Genomic DNA, 17448 nt, shown 5'->3' on the forward strand with positions numbered 1-17448 from the left:
ACAACTAACATGCAGGTCACTGATGGGCACAGGCCTCTTACAACAATCACATGGCTTAAAGCCTGGGGACCGGGACATGCCCGGTCCCTAGGCCGAGTCCTGTCTGGGAGCAACTAACTAGAACTAACACTAAGGGTAACTACTAACTATATACAATATTTTACAGGGAAAAAGTTTGAGACACACACTGAATGAAGTGAAAAGCTAGTCAAAGCAGCAGACATTCCAGCACCGTCACTGGCGGCAAGAAGGAATGGAGGGTGGGGGTAGCTGGTGGCATGCCTTGTATCACAGCATGTGTGCGCCACTCCTGGGGGCGTCAGTCCCCTACGTACACCACTGACGGAAAACGAGCACACACACCTAATATGGAATGGACATGAGCAAGCACTCAAAGAACAATAATTTTTCTCCATCTTTTTTATGGCAGCCTTTCAAGTACTTGAAGACCACTATTATGTCCCCCCTTTTCCAAACTAAACATACCCAGTTCCTTCAGCCTTCACTTATATGGCTGGCATTCCACCCCTTTGATCACCTTTGTCACTCGCCTCTGGATCCTTTCAAGTTTCTCTACATCCTTTCTATACATTGGTGACCAAACCTGGACACAGTATTCCAGCAGAGGACTAACCAGCGACAAGCTATCAATAACCTCCTGTAACTTGCACACTACGAATTGCTGTTAATGCAACCCAAAATTGCTTTTGCCTTTTTTTTTTTTTTTTGCAACAGCATCACATTGCTGACTCGTGTTGAGGTTGTGATCCACCACAACTCCCAGATCCTTCTCAGCAGTACTGCTGCCAAGCCAGTTATCCCCCATTCTGTATTTGCACATTTGTTTTTTTCTTTTTTAAGTGTAGCACCTTACATTTGTCTTCGTTGAATTTCATTTTATTGTCTACAGTCCAGTTCTCCAATTTATCAAGATCCTTTTGAATTTTAGCCCTATCCTTCAAAATGTTTGCCACCCTCTGCCAAAATTTGATCATTATGCTTTCTATTCCTACATCCAAGTCATTAATAAAGATGTTTGGACCCAGAACAGACACCTGTGGAGCCCCACTTGAGACCTCCTTCGAAAGTGACATCATTCCATTAATCATTACTCTTCATTTGCAGTTGTTTAACCAATTATTTATCCACTTAATGGTAGTTCTGTCGAGTCCACATTTTTTCCAGCTTACTTATGAGAATGTCATATGGGACTGTATCAAAACCCCTTGCTGGAGTCAAGGTATATTATGTCCGCTGCATTTCCCCGTATCAAAATGTTGCAGTTACCCCGTCAAAGAAGGAAATCAAGCTGGTTTGGAACGATTTGTTCTCAGTAAATCCATGCTGGCTGCTAATGATCACCCCTTCATCCTGCAAGTATTCACAAACTGAATGTTTTACACATCCGTCTAGTAGCTTCCCAGGTATCACCGTCAGGCTGACTGGTCTATAGTTCCCTGGCTCCCCCTTCTTAAGATGGATACTATTAGCTCTTTTCCAGTCTTCCAGGACCTCTCATCCATCAGTTTTCAAATATAATTGCCAGTGGCTCAGAGATTTCTTCAGCTAATTCCTTCAGCATCAGGCCCTGTGACTTAAGTTGGTCAAATTAGTTAGAAGAGCTCTGATGTGTTCTTTACTTATCCTGATCTGCATCCCGTCCCCTTACTTATCTATAACATGTGATCAGACTAGCAGAGTTATTTTTTGTGTGAAGACTGAAGCAAAGTAGGCACTGAGCAGCGCCACTTTATCTTCCATTACCAGCTCATCTTCACTGAGCAGTGGACATACACCATCTTTCTTTTTAGTCTGTTATTTTTGTAGAACCCCTTCTTGTCTCATAACTGGCAAGAAATGTTAAAACTCATTCCTCTCCAGATTTTGTCTCTACACACTGGTGCTATTCCCATGTATACTTCCTTGGTGACATGCCCCTCCTTCCATTTCCTGTATGTATCCCTTCTGATGTTTAGATAGCTAAAAAGCTCCTTTTGCAGCCATATTGGTCTCCTGTGACTCTTCTGGTCTTTCCTTTGCATCAGAATAGCTTGATGTTGAGCCTCTTGTTTACATCTTTTAGGAACTGCCAGCCAACTTCGACTCCTATTCTTCCTACCTGGTTTCTCAATGGGACCTCGCATACTATTTCTCTGAGTTGTTTGAAAGCGGCTTTTCTGAAGTCCAGTGTCCTTGTTTTGCTGTTCTCATGTCCTCCTTTCCTTAGGATCTTGAATGCTATCAGATCACGATCACTTCATCCCATGTTCCTGACCACCTTCACATTCGCGATGAATTCATCCCTGTTTGTCAAAACCAGACTCAAAATGGATGACCCTCTAGTTTCCACTACTTTCTGAATCAGAAAACTGTCCCCTAGACATGCTAAGAACTTGCAGGACATATTACATTTTGCTGTATTAATCTTCCAACACATATCTGGGAAGTTAAAATCCCCCATTAATACCAGCTCATGTGTGCTAGCTAATCTTTGTACCTACTTGAAGAATATCTCATCCACTTCCTCTTCTTGATTAGGCTGTAAGTTCTTCAGGGGAAAGGACCCACAAAAGCTTGTGTCAAAATAAGCTGCCACCATTTCAGAGGTTCAAAAAACTGATCTAGGAGAGAGCTGCTCCATCATCATCCTGTGACTAAGAAGTGACAATGAGAATTCCATGAAACAATATATTTTTAAAACACAAATGCTGCTCAAATTTGAACTTTATACCAAACAATGATCAAATTTTAACAACATACATTTGTTTATCCTTGTTTTAATTTTGTTGCAGTATTTAGCTTCCAGTAGCCAAGTAGCATTTTCTTAACGGTTTCTATTTTTAGAAGACAAGGCTGTTAAATCACCAGTTTGCTACTGCACAAATCCTTCATGAGCAGGTATCTCGGTAACCATGGTAACACTGCATCTCAGCAGAAAGGATAAAAATTTTATTCCACTTTGAAAACAAGTCCCGACACCTGGGGCTGAAACCAAAGTCTGAGCAACTTAGCTTTGCAGGTCCCCTGTGGCATAGGGCAATTGCCCTGCTTGCTACCCCATAACACTGGTCCTGGCTTTTATATGTAGAAAAACAGTTGTGGCACAGGTGGACTGTGGAGTTTTTAAACATGTTTGGGGGGGGGGGGGCGCGTCTCAGAAGGAAAAAGGTTGAGAACCCCTGGCTTACAGGAGTAGCCTCTTGGCAGGAGAGGCAGCATTTGGAGCCCAGAGAGCCAGGCATGTCCTTCCAAGAAAACAGTCTCCTGGTGGGGCAAAGAGGAGAGAACAAAAACAATGCAACAATCCCCTATACAAACTAACTATATGAACAACTATGTTACCAGCTACTAGATTATTTTAACTAAGGAAAAATAGGCTAAGGCCGTGGTTCTCAACCAGAGGTCTGGAGTCCCCTGGACAGGACACGAGCAGGGTTCAGGGGGTCCTCCAAGCATGACTGGCATTAGACTCACTAGGGCCCAGGGCAGAATGCCAAAGCCACACCACACAGGACTGCAGCCCAGGTCCCCAAGCCCTGCCACGTGGGGCTGAAGCCTGAGCTACTTAGCCTTGTGGGGCCCCCTGTGGTGTCCTGGGCAACTGCCCTACTTGCTACCTCCTGAAGCCGGCCCTAGCTTTTATATGCAGAAAAACAGTTGTTGTGGCACAGCTGGGCCATGGAGTTTTTATAGCATGATGGGGGGGCCTCAGAAAGAAAAAGATTGAGAATCTTTGGGCTAAGGAATGCTCAAGGCAGACACGCTAAGGCTCTGGCTCAGGTTGAGGTAGTTGACAAAGATGGTTCACTCATGCACCCCTACATAGCCTCGGTGTCTGGCATGACGTGGCATGCGGGGAGGGATAACTCAATGTGGGGAGGGATAGCTCAGTGGTTTGCGTATTGGCCTGCTAAACTCAGGGTTGTGAGTTCAACCCTTGAGAGGGCCATTTAGGGATCTGGGGCAAAAATTGGGGACTGGCCCTGCTTTGGGCAGGGGGTTGGACTAGATGACCGCCTGAGGTCCCTTCCAACCTTGATATTGTATGAAGTAATTTAAGGCGCATGTGCAGGCTGAACATCTCTGATTAAGAGCTTGAGAGGCACATGCCGACATGAAGTGGAACACACATAGGGATCCACTCAAAGAAGAATAACTATTCCACCTTAAGTGGAGGCAGCGACTTCATCGGAGTCCCAGGATCTGAGCTGGGAAAATATTTCAGATATCACAGACATACTCAGTGCTGGAGAAATATCCATGGTTGGTACCTCTGGAGAACTTTCACTGTGTCCATAACAGCGGAGACTCAGAGAAGGCAGATCTCCCAGGACTTTGAATCTCAGTGTTGAGATTGTCAGTACCGTAAGCAGGAATTTTACGGTGGTCAGTACCAGGGTAGACTATGCAGACAAGGTTGATACTGAGGTCATCAGAACCTCTTTGGTACCAAGTGCCCAGCAGGCCGTAGCTGAGAACATGAGGGTGCTCCTTGGCCAATACTGGTATACAGAAATTGGAATGCAGGACCTACATCAGGCTTTGTGTTACCTCTGTGAGAGGAGCCAGGGGGTGGCCCATGCTTAACAGTCTCCTCAGATGATGGCCTTTACAAGAGTGGAGCTGCATACTACCTCTTTCTGCTGATGAAAAAGGCTTAGACGTGGAAGCCGGAGAGAAATATTTCTCAGGAACTGGGAGTCTAGAGGAGATCATAGCACTCAGTCAACAGAGCACTTCTGGCGGAGTACTGTTCAGATCCAGGTGGATCTTGCTTACCTAGATCAGAGGCTAGCCTCATCAACTTGTCCTGCAGAAAGAGCCTAAATGAGTTTGCTTTAGGTTTTGGGCTCTTTTAGAAAAAGGAACAACAAATCAAGCATTTGGCACGGATACATCCTTCACCCAAAAACAACATGCACATGTTATATCCACCACAGAGTGGGACTGCCTCCCATGTGAGCAGCTGTATTTGAATCCCAGCAACTTTTGAGCAGGTGTAAGGGCTGAAGCCTAGTACCAGGTAATGAAAGAGGAAAAACTATCAAGAACAGAAACCCAGTAAGAAAAGCTATCCTAAACTAACTAGTAATCTATACTGAATAGGCAACTACATATAAAAATCAGTTTTAAATCACAAGAGCGCAAGAGACAGGGACATTGCTTTCAATTCTGTCTCACAGTCACAGACAGTAAAGAAGAAACTGAGTGCCTGCTGACCCCACTCCACCCTTTATGCCTTAGGGGCGGGGGGTGGTGTTTTACATATGCATGAGTGCACAAGCGGCACAGTCTCAACAGACACTGGTGGCTAAAAGACTTTGATCAAGAGCATGGAGCTCAAATGCATCACCAAGAGTGGAATATATATGGACAAGCACTCTAAGAACCATTGTTCATTTTATCCCTTTATATTTTTTTTAACTATACAATTCCAGAACCTCTCTATGAAGGATCCTGTCTTTAATGCTAATGCCTAAAGTACTGTACAAGCAAGAGCAGCAGTTGAATGCAACATCTTGTGATCCTCAGATCAATTTCACTCTGCTTCTTTTGCTGGAGAAGCACAAAATACAAGAACAGTATAGGTAAGATCCTTCACTGTCGGTGCGCCGGAAAAAGGAGACAGAGACCTGCAAAACCTAAGGTGGTCATAGAAAGAATAGTCAAAAGGGACCAAAATAGAAAACTGGTTTCCTAGATTGGTGACCTAGATTAGTGCACAGTTCAGGGACAAACTTTAACCCTAACTCTCCTGCCAACACATTCAGAATTTAGTGAAGTCATTAACAATGCTCTTTTGTACTGATCCCTTCCGGTCAAATGAAGGATTCCAGAGAAACCGAAGTCCAACCCCACTTAGACAGCATATTATTGTTAACCTTTTATAAAAGGAGCTTATTAGATTAACAATCTTTAGATGCATTCACAAAAACAATAGTTATCACAATACATCCACGAAACCAGAATTTCCTCAAACTTTTGAAAGCTGAGCCCCGCTTCAGGAAAATTAAATCTATTACACTCAGCCCAAATTTTGCTGTGTGTTGTTAAAGGCCTACCCAAAATGAGCAGTCACTCAAGAGTAGATTGTGTAGATCCATATAATATACTTCCTCTTCTTTGTTTTGATGAACAGTGAAATGGCTAACAATGCTAACATTTCAAGTACCAACACTGGCATCTAAATTACCACCTCTGAAAGGAATGGAACACTTTACCCCTCAAAAATTTCTACAGACTGCATGGTTAACCTTGAAAATATGAAGTAAGTGCCTCTTCACAGCAAGCTACATCTTTGGCTACTAAGGGGCGGAGGTTTGGGGGGAAAACAACCACAGTCTGGAAAACTGCATTAAACAGTATGAGTAAAGTACACAAAAACTCTTCCACAACCCAAGAACCAAAAAAACCTATCACATCTTCGAAGTATCTGCAGTACTGGACATATCTCTGTGACAGTAAGACCTTTTCATACTGTTACAGATGGATGAATGGATGAGAGAAAATTCTGAGGAAGACCAAAAGTCTATCATCCTCTCAACTTCCGGGGATAATCTGGCCAAGTTAACATCAGGAGAAGAGTAACAGTGGCTTACAGGTCTTCACCACTCCCACATGGAACCAGACCTTTCTTCTAATTGTTAGTCAGTGTACACCAAATAAGGTCTAGTACTACCACCTACCAAAAGAAATTTGCACTTCATTCTGTGATTAAAACCTTGGGTAGGGGGATTTGGATTAAGATCTGGGATTTTATTCCCCATGCTACATATGGCTGATGATTGTGTACTGCATGTATGCTACCACAGCTATGCTGCTACAAGAGCTCCCTAACATCTGCTCTAACTGAATACCACATTTGACACCAGAAAATGAAGTGTTTATCTTGAATAGAGGAGGCTGAAATTGAATTGCAAGAATTTATCCAGCCTGACATTACTTACAGGTGAAAGAATCCATACAAAGTTGTCTATACTAAATTCTATAAGCTCTGTTGCACATGGTCAGTAACCACAGATGGTTGATGTCATTACCATCCACTACCTAACCAGGAAAGCACCCAAAGCAAGGCCATTACAAAATAGTACATTATACTGACTGAGCTCCTCGAGTCTACCTACATAGCTTAACAAAGAGAAGGTTAAGGAGTGACAATTACAATTTATAAGTACCTATATGGGGAGCAAATATTTAATAATAGGCTCTTCAATTTAGCAGAGAAAGTCGTAACAGAATCTAAAGGCTAGAAGTTGTAACTAGACAAATTCAGACTGAAAATAGGGCATTAATTATTCTCACTATCAATAATTTATCCTTGGAACAATTTACCAAGCGTCATGGTAGATTCTCCATCACTGGCAATTTTTAAGTCAAGACTGGATGTTTTTTCTAAAAGATATGCTCAAGGAATTATTTTGAGGAAATTCTATGGCCTGTGCAGTACAGGAGGGCACACAAGATAATCACAATGATCCCTTCCGGCCTTAGAATCTGAAAATATTGCAGTTTTCCCACTGGGTGAAACATTGCTGGAGCACTGAATGTAAGAATCAAGTGGCAGAGTCACAGTCAGCCACAGAGCAGGAAATTAGGACACAATCCCAGAATATATCAACTGAGGTCAGAGGTTTGGGACTTTCCCCACATGGATCTGAAAGCCTCATGGACAAACATCGTAGTAGATGCAGACCACAATCCCTAGATTTTTTGCTGGCTTAGATTTTTCCTCCTTTTCCTCAAACATCAGTCTTACCAGTGATCATCCTAGTGGTGCCCAACAACACGGCATAAAGAATTACTGGTGCTGGCAGTTGGTCCCATTCCTTCATACGCCCATTAGAGCGGAGGCTGGTCTCATCATGATGGCAGTAGAAATGGAGCGTGCTGCTGTTGCATCAAGTGCAGACTGGAGAGATGTGTTAGCCGCCAGTTGGCCTGCTTTGACTATGGCCTTGAATTGTTCCTTATGCGAATCAGGAAGCTGTTTTATAAAAGAGTTCAGTTTCAAATTTTTCTGGTAATTGTATTTTGCCATTAAGGCTTGATAGTTTGTAATGAGGAACTGAAGAGCAGCCGAGGAGTATGTTTTCCTCCCCCAAAGAACCAGGTGCTTCCAGTCCAGGTCATAGTGGGTGGATTTAAATTGGGGGCCCTTTGAGTTGACCGCATCCACTATGAACGAATTGAGAGGTGGGTGGGAGAAAGGAAACTGAGTCTTTCGCCAGCACATAATATTTTTTTGTCAGCCTGCTTGCATGTCTGTGGGACAGACATAGGGGGCTACCATATGATCTTGGCAGGGTCCAAGAGTGTCTCGTTAATAGGGAGGGCTACTCTGGATGAGGCAGAAGAACGTAAAATATCCACTAGCTTGTGGTGTGACTCGGTCACCTCTTGTAGTAGTATCTTTAGTGCCTCTGATACCTGCTGTGCCAGGTCCTGCAACAGTTTAAAGCAGTCTGCCACAGATGGCAGAGGGGACATCACCGTCTCATCTGGTGAGGATGATGAGAAATGGGCTTGATGGGTAATTTTCTCCTCACCTTCAGCCTCCTGTTTCTCTCTTGCCTGATCAGGGGGTTCAGATGCCTTTGAAGCAGCAGCTGAAGGAGGGTGTCTCCCTGGTTGCGGATAGGTGACACTGGGACTATGGGAGGTCTGTTGTCTTTGAGCCTGCCAATGATCCCAATAGGGACACCGTGATGGAAAAGGATGCAGTGGTTGGTACGACAGCTGACCAAACCAGGGAGGCTGTGGATCAGGATGACGATATGACTGAGGTCCACAGTGAAATTGGGCATCATTCAGCAGGTGAGAAGAGTGGCGGGAGACCACATCCTCTTGCTCACTTTCTGAATCAGAAAACGAAAAGTGGGGTGCACGGCAGAGGTTGTCGGCAAGTCAAAGACACCAGGTGAACTCGGTACTGGAGCATCAGACACCGAAAAGTCTGTCATGCACTGAAGTCTGGTGGCGCCAAAGGCATCAATACCAGTGGTGGTTGTTGGTGCCAAGATGCCCGTACCAAAGAAGCCAGTGATATGGACCTGATAGTGCCTGGCGTACCACAGGCAGTACCAATGTCCATACTGCAAGAGCCTTCCCTAGGATGGATTTTCTGTTTCTCTTGCCCACTGGGTCCTTAGGCAATCCGACACACTCTATCAGGACAATACCACATGAATCCTAGGTACCGGATTTAGACAGTTACAGTGCCGTCAGTACCCAGGATTACTGATTGAACTGATTGTTTTCGGGTCGATCAGGGCTCACTATGGGGACTCACGGACCTTTTCTTAGAGGCCTTACGTGAATGGCTGGCGGGTATCCCTTTAGGCTCACCTGCCTTCAAAGCAGAGAGTTGTGGTGAGGTCTCCCACCATGGCTCGGTTAGTTGAAGGACTGACTCCATGAGTGGGAGTTTAAGCCTCAGTTCTCTGTCCCTTCTGGATCTGGGCTTCGGTTGCTGCCACAAACCACACTTCTGTGGGATGTGTTTCTCCCCCAGGCAGAGGACACACAGAGTGTCCGTCAGTCAAAGGGATAGATTACTTGCCACTGAGACTTTTCTTGAAGCCCAGGGAGCCGGGCATACCATGTCCAGGGGAGTCCCCCCAACCAGGCTTGATGAAAGAACAAAGTCTTTTCTTTTTTTAGCAACAGCCAAATAAAAATGTAAACAAAGTAAAGAAAGAAAAGAGGCTTCAGAAGAAAGCTAAAAATTTGCAGATTCTAAAAAAAGTTAACGATCCACGAACAGACAGCTAAAGCTCCATCTCCAGCCAAGGACAGTTGAGAAGGATTCACCTGGGCACACTGTTCAGTCTCATGGCAGAGCCAGGGCAGAGCGTATGCATAGGCTGAACAGACACTGCTACCAAAGTTCTCTGATCAGCAGCAGAGGGACGCAGGCACACCGACAATGGAGCACCCATAGGGACACTACTAGAAGAAGAACCAACTGTTAACTTCTTACCTAAGGTGTTGTTTCAGTTCCACCTAAGTCAGCAAGTAACCATAGCCACTTTGTGCCTAAATCCTCAAAATCATAAGACATTCCATAGTCACGGTGTAAAAAAAGGGCACTGAAGCATTATTTCAAGAGGTTGCTTTTCTTAGGAACCACCAAGAAAGGCTTGATGGCCTTGAGAAAAGCAAATTATTTAGTAGAAAGTTATTAGGGAAGCCTAGAGTCTTAAACACTCTGCAGCACTAAAGGTGGACTCTAACAAGGGGTAGGTCACAGTACCAGTGACTAAATCAGAAGCCTCTCCACAAATTACACAAAGCAATCATTTGAACTTTGCATATGCATGATAGGTCACTTTATGTTAAATACTCTGGGCCAAATCCTCAGCTGATGTAAACTGGCATAGCTCCACTGAAGTCAATGGTATTACCTCAATGGTGATAAGATCTGGCCCAGTTGCTTTTATGATGCTCTGATGCTGCCCTCTGAACAGTAGTTAATAAATAATGGTTGGGAAGTACTGCTTTTGAAGTCCCATTTATCTGGGCAACACCAGACAGTGTAATTTCTTAGCAGTTCAATCTGTTTCCTCCAAGACCTTCTATACAACAAGCAGCCGGCACTTACTAGCACTTGGAAAATGTGAAGTGCTGTACATACATTAAATAACTGTAGAAGTTCAACATAGATTATAAGCAGGTAACGGAATACATGGAAAATTTGAATATATTTTCATTGTGAGGTCCACATGAGTTATTCCCCATCAGTGGTCTCCACACCAACAGTGGCCTGTGGAGCAATTTCTGGTGGTCCACAAAAACCATTTGGTCATGTGGGGCTGGCTCCCCTTGTTTGAATCTGCTACACTACCTTAAAGTCAACTAAAAATGCAATCCTTTTCTAGTTTCAGAGTGGTAGCCGTGTTAGTCTGTATCAGCAAAAAGAACAAGGAGTACTTGTGGCACCTTAGTGACTAACAAATTTCAACAAAAAAAACTTCAAAAACAGACTCCAACGAGAAACTGCGGAACTGGAATTAATTTGCAAACTGGACACCATTAAATTAGGCTTGAATAAAGACTGGGAATGGATGACTTATTACACAAACTAAAAACAATTTCCCCATGCTAATTTTCCCCCTACTGTTACTCATACCTTCTTGTCAACGGTCAACTTGTCAACTGGGCCATCCTGATCATCACTACAAAAGTTTTTTTTCCTCCTGCTGATAATAGCCCACCTTAATCGATTACTCTCGCTAGAGTTGGTATGGCAACCCCCATTTTTTCATGTTCTCTATGTATGTATATATCTTTCTACTGTATTTTCCACTGCATGCATCTGATGAAATGGGCTTTAGCCCACGAAAGCTTATGCTGAAATAAATTTGTTAGTCTCTAACGTGCCACATATCCTTTTCTAGTGTTACTTTTCAACAACTGCTGTGGTTGGTACGAGAACATTATTGGGCTGCAAATAGGACAGATTATGGGAATCACAAATGTGAATGGAATTTGGATACATTATGAAAAAAAGTTGAGAACTCCTGGTCTATATATTCCGCATAAGATGTTAAGGGTATTAGCTAGTTAACTTATTGAACCACAGTCTTTTTTAATACATGGACAATAGTGGCAAGGATGTGGTGGAACCAGATTGGAAAAAAGGAAGTATACCATTGTTAAAAAAAAACTTTTTAAAGCAAGTGATTGACAGTTAACTACTCAAAAAAATCCAATTTCAGTTCCTAATAGAATAATGAATCTAACATTTCAAGAACAGAAAACCTACAATAGGACAACAGAACTATGGACCATAAATAATAAGTTTTAAAAGGAAACATGCTATAAAACAGTAACATTTGATTGAGAGATGAGAAGGAAGCAAGCTGATGTTAAAGAAAACTCATCTCTTCAGTACCCTAAAGAACATCTTCATTAAATTATCTGTAAGAAGGGGTAAACACTAAACAGCACATTTAATTGGCAGCTTACTAAATATGGGAAGCATTGTTAAGTGAAGACAAGTAAAAAAGGGACTCTGGGCTCAACTGTACGAGGGGCCACTTTCTGCAACCATTCCAGCCAGCTTAAGTATTCTGTTCCTTGTTGCCTGAAGTGCTCTTAATCTCTCCAGGTCACTTTACAATTTCGTTCTGTTCTCCTGGCTTTGCTAGCTCAAATTTTAAATGTCATCCACAAATATGATCAATGGATCACTTCAGAATCAAATTTGCAGGGGACACGATCCAATGGCCAAATTTACAGCTGATAGACACAAAGTGTTGTGTATAGATGGTTTATAGAAAAGCCATCAGTTGGTCTGCTACAACAAGAAAGAAATGTCAGATTTTTTGGTTCTCTCAGACCGAGATGCTTACTGAATACGTTCAAGTAGTCCACAAATCTACTTCTAGAAACTCAAAGCCATCAGTGGCTCATGACCCACTGTCCCAAACAACTACAGCGATCACTGTGCCAAGAAGATAGATTGCATTCAGTGCTCACTTTGTGCTTAATTGTTAGATACCAGTTACAGTCTTATTTTACCATTTTATGCATTTTTTGTAGCTGGAAATAACTTTCTAATGAGATCATTTTAACATAGTATTTTGGAGAAATGTAACATTTTAATTTAAAGTTTTAAGTCTCTGAATTTACAAGTCTTAATTTGGTAGATTTACCTACATTTATGTACTTCCTTGTATAACACAATAAGCTATTTTATGCTTTTTGGTCAGCAAAAATTCTTAGAAATGTTTTAGTGCTAATGTTTATTATTCATCCTGTATATTAGATCTAAAATTTCTTAAATGAACACGAGTAACATTCCTGATACTTATGAAAATAGTCCAATTGATACTAATTTAAAAAAAAATTACTTGTAAATCTTTTCATGCTGTTAATTTAATAATTTTTAGGAAACAAAATATAAAAGTTCTTGTAAAGTCAGATTTAAGCCCAGGATGACAGCAAAGAGGACCCAAACATGGCTTTGATAGAAAATAAAGCTATCATTTATTCAGTGTTTATATATAATCATTTAGTTTTATACCTTTAATTGAAAAGAATTTTTTAAAAAAAGAGTAACATCTGTCTTTTGGCCATACTGCTAATAAATGTTAGTCTTGATTTCTCTATACAAACAATTCTATATTAGCCATTGAAAGCTTTTGTCTTTAAGTTTGTCTTTTCAAGTAAATTTGTCTTTTTAAGTAATTCAACTTCATTTGAAGCCAGGGAAAATAGAAGAGTAATAGCCTGAAAACATTCAGAGTATTAGGAACTTTGCACAGTGTGAAGGTCCAAAGATCTAAATGGCTCTGGGTTTAAGAACATCGACAAGACTCACTTGTTTAAGGGAAGGTGCATACTCAAAATACTTGAAATAAAAATACCTGGTACGTTCATTGGTCAAGCGGCAATAATCTGATTAACAAACAAGGCTAGTGGCAAAAAGATTTTTTTTTTTTTTAAAAAACAACACTTACTACCTTTTTTTCAGAGGGGCCTGAAGTCTTTGATACTAACGCTGCTTCAACAAGACCCTGCTCAAGTAAGGAGTCATATTTTATGCTTCTTTTTCTATTTCTCCTCTCCTTGTTTGCTGGTTTTTGTTCATTTTCCTCTGACTGGGACACAGCTGCTCCACTGTCTCCACAAATGGAAGATTCAAAAAGAGGCTTTCCATTCATGTAGGTTTTAGTGATTTTCAGCTTAATCTCTGGAGAGCCATTCTTGATAGGAGTAGTGTTGGGTGGTGTTCCAACTCCTTTTATTTCCTGGGGATCAAAGTGCAGCTTGGCATCTTGTGCCCCGGACTCGCCATTAAACACACGAGAAGTTAGATCTTTCAATTTATCGGCTGGAATAAATGGAAGAGCATCATGGCCATTATATTTTTGCATGACACCCTCTTGCAGAGTGGCAGAAAGTTGTGCTTTGCCTAAGTAGACAGAACACTCACGATTCACTTCACAATTCTGCGTTTTCCCATTGGCATTTCCAAGGATCTCTGGTACCTGCTTCATTTTTATGTGGTTAACAATTTTTCGAGTTAACAGAGGAGAACTTCTTTTGATGCTAAAGTCCATTCAGCCCAGATCTTTCCAGTCTTACACTGCTGTAACAAAACAAAAACAAAAAAGATTTTTTTAATACAGAAATATAGAAGAATATGCTAAAAGAATTGTCATTTTTAGTGTCTGGTTAAAGCTGCTTCTGTAAGGTTTTAACCTACAAAATATTTTTAGATAATTCTTTTTTTAAAATGTAGATTTGTTTCTACAGAATATGCAACCTAAGCATTGTAATATGTATTACTTATTGCCAGTACTTAAGTACCAAAAATTCTAACAAGTTGTAATTGACGATAAATCATTCTAATTTCACTGAACATTCTCTAACAAAGTCCAAATAGGAAAACAAAGTGATTTTAGAGTATTAATTTTAAACATCTACAGCCCAAATCCTTCTCATATATTTTACACAAGCAGTTCCATTTATTTCAAAAACATTATAAAGTGTGTAAAGATAAAAGTTTAGACATAACATGGTATTAGTAACAAAACCATGTAAAAAAATTTGTTTAATTCTAGTAAAGTGTGCCAGATTAAAAAGTTCCATAGACTCAACTTGCCTGTGTATTCACATAACAGATACACCATGGGAATTGGAAGGACAAACTAGTGGCCATTGCAAATGGTGGCCAACACTGCCATCAAAGCACCACCCTCTTGGGAAAAAGTGTAGCTCATTCCTCATGCTTTACCCTTGGTTTCTCTGCTAAGACTGCCAGTAATTAATTCCACTTACGGTGGTGGTTTTATGATGTGGATATTTGTCCACTAGGAACTGGATGGATGCCAATAAGATCACTTCCCTCAGGCCAATGACCAAACTGCAAAATTTAAACCAGCAACCTATAGCTAAAATGAGGCTTTTAATGATGATTTTACATCCATTCCCCAAAACAAAGGAGATTTGAAGAATTTTATACACAAATGCAGTTTCAGCTGCATAATCTGATTTTGACATGTTTTTAAAATTAATTTAAAAAGGAAAACTCAGCATACTTTAGTGTTAAAACCCCTACATTTTCAAACAGAAAGCATCAGGCAAACCATCTGCACCGTCTTTACTTTTCTCTCTCTCTCTTTCTAGAGAACAGTGGGAAATAGATACTTTTATTGTAGCATAAACCTCTATATCTGTGGTCCCCAAACTTTTCAGCATCTCATCCCTTCTCCCTCGCCAGAGCCAGGCCACAGCCCCCGAGGAGGAAGGGGTAGGAGGGGGTGGACACGGACAGGGGTAAGAGAACCGAAGCTGGGGCTGCAGTTGGCGTCAGGGCTGGGAGTGGGGCTGCGAACGGAGCCACATCCAGGGGCCAAGGCTGGGACCGGGTGCAGAGCTGGGGCCTGAGACTGGGGGCAGGGTCGTAGCAGAGCTGGGAGTGGAGAAGGGCTGGATGGCACTCCCTCCCTACCTCCCCGGGGGTTGGCCTGGGCCACCCTACAGTTTTGGGACCGCTATTCTATATGCATACACCATAGTTTAACATTAGCAGAACCCAGATCAGAATTCTAACTATAGATTCATATATAATTAATACAGGCAAAGCACAACACAGCTATGAATTCATGAAGAATGGAATTAGAACATCTATTCACAAGGTAACCAAGTTCTGCTTTGACATAAATCAAATAGGTACTGCTATAACAGATCAGATTCACATCATATCCATCTAGCCCAGTATCAGATACCTTCAAAGAAGGTGCAAGAAAACCCATAATAGGCAACCACTGAATAGCGGTCTACCGTAGAGTACTTTTGTCTAAACCCTGATCAATTAATGATGGACTTATGCATGACAGCAGATACCTCCTTTGTGACATTCTGTCCCATAGTGCTAGTTTTCAGTGGGATTTTTTCCTCAAAGATGTTGAGATGAGTTATACTGAGGTCACTATTACTTATGTCACTTATGATTACACTGAGAACAGCCTTTCCTCTTGTGTGCTGCAGAGCTAGCTGTTCCCTGAAACAATAGTTTAAGGTATCAAGAAACTGTTTCTCTAAATCTCGTCTTTATGGGATGTTTCGCCAGTTTACATGTGGAACTGAGTCACATTTTTACTGTTTTGTTTGTTGTAGATGTCTCTGATTCCGTCAGTGTTATACCACAGTTAGCAAAAATAAAGACAGTGTGGACTGGAGGCCTTTTGCACAGATAATTTAGGCCAGTGTTTCTCAAATGCAGCCACAATGGCCGCATGTGGCCAGCAGAGGCTTTTCTTGTGGCCACAGCCTCTTGGGTGGTGATTGGGGGGGGTTGGACAAAGCAGTGGCCCCTCCCACAAGGCCCCCCTCTGGAGACACAAATGCTGGAGGAGCACCTCCCCATCCAGGGCTTAATTTGTCCCTGGGCTTGCTGGGGTTGAGTAAATCTGTTGTGAAAAGTGATATTTGTATGTTTGTTAATATCACTTTTCACAGCAGATTTAGTAGCTAGCTTGGAGGCTGTGCAAAGTGATATTAACATACAAGTATCAGGTTTCATACCAGCAGACTTACCAGCTAGTAAGCAACCAAAGAAGCGAAAGAAACAACAAAAAAAAACAAAAATGTGCAAAGCACCTTATTTGTGCTTTTATTCCATTTAGGTCCAGTAAAGAATAGAGACCACTGTACTTTATTATTGAGTCTGGAAAAAAAACCCTACATAAGTAAGTTAATATGATTTGGACATGTGTATGTACATATTTATTTGTTTTTACTAAATTAATTAATTATTTTAGGAAAAATTTTCAGAGCGGCCACCAGCAAGTGTTGGTGGCCGCACTCTGAAGCCACCAAAAAATTTGCTGAGAGAACCCCTGATTTAGGCTACACAAAGGAATGCCATCTCTTGTGTCTAAACAACTTTTTTAAAAAGCTATAGCATTCTTGAATAAATCCAATGTACAGATAATCTACTGTAATTATGCCTACCTGAACAGTCATCATTCTACTACTATAGTCAAAGAACTAGCTGGACTACATGATCCAAAAAGATAAATTCTCATTGTAAATAAGATGGTAGTGGGACACCCAGAAAGAAGTGTCAGGAGTAAGATGAAGGAGAGATGTGAGAATCAGTACAGATTTGGACGGCAACAGAATTTTTAAGGTTAAAAAAAGCAAACTCCATGTGTAAAGATTTAAAAATAATTATATTAATCAGGAAGTTAAATTCACCTAAGGTCAGGGGAAATGCTGTGTTTTCACCCCATTTCATACTCCATAACCTCTCTCACTGTACGACTCCAAGTGACAGAGTCTGAAGAGTATATCTACACTACAGCTTATGTTGGCATAATTTATGTTGCGGGGACAGCTGTATGTCGGCAGGAGAGCTTCTCACCCACTGGCAGAGAGCGTCTTCACCAGACGCGTTGCAACTGTACCGCTATGCGTGTAGGTAAACCCTAAAGC

At 41.6% G+C, this 17448-nt stretch overlaps 1 protein-coding gene across 6 annotated transcripts in view; it reads right to left on the reverse strand.

The window, feature by feature from the left end:
- NSD2 (nuclear receptor binding SET domain protein 2) overlaps positions 1-17448 on the reverse strand; it is a 151738-nt gene that overhangs the window by 118450 nt on the left and 15840 nt on the right. For all 6 annotated transcript variants that reach the window (XM_073342741.1, XM_073342742.1, XM_073342743.1 and 3 more), the window contains one exon: positions 13467-14095. In XM_073342741.1, coding sequence (XP_073198842.1) covers positions 13467-14066 — 600 coding nt within the window. In that variant the 5' untranslated portion in view covers positions 14067-14095. The remainder of the gene's footprint in view (positions 1-13466; positions 14096-17448) is intronic.

Source organism: Lepidochelys kempii, chromosome 4 (assembly GCF_965140285.1).
Source record: "Lepidochelys kempii isolate rLepKem1 chromosome 4, rLepKem1.hap1, whole genome shotgun sequence".
In the NCBI taxonomy this organism is placed as follows: Eukaryota; Metazoa; Chordata; order Testudines; family Cheloniidae; genus Lepidochelys; species Lepidochelys kempii.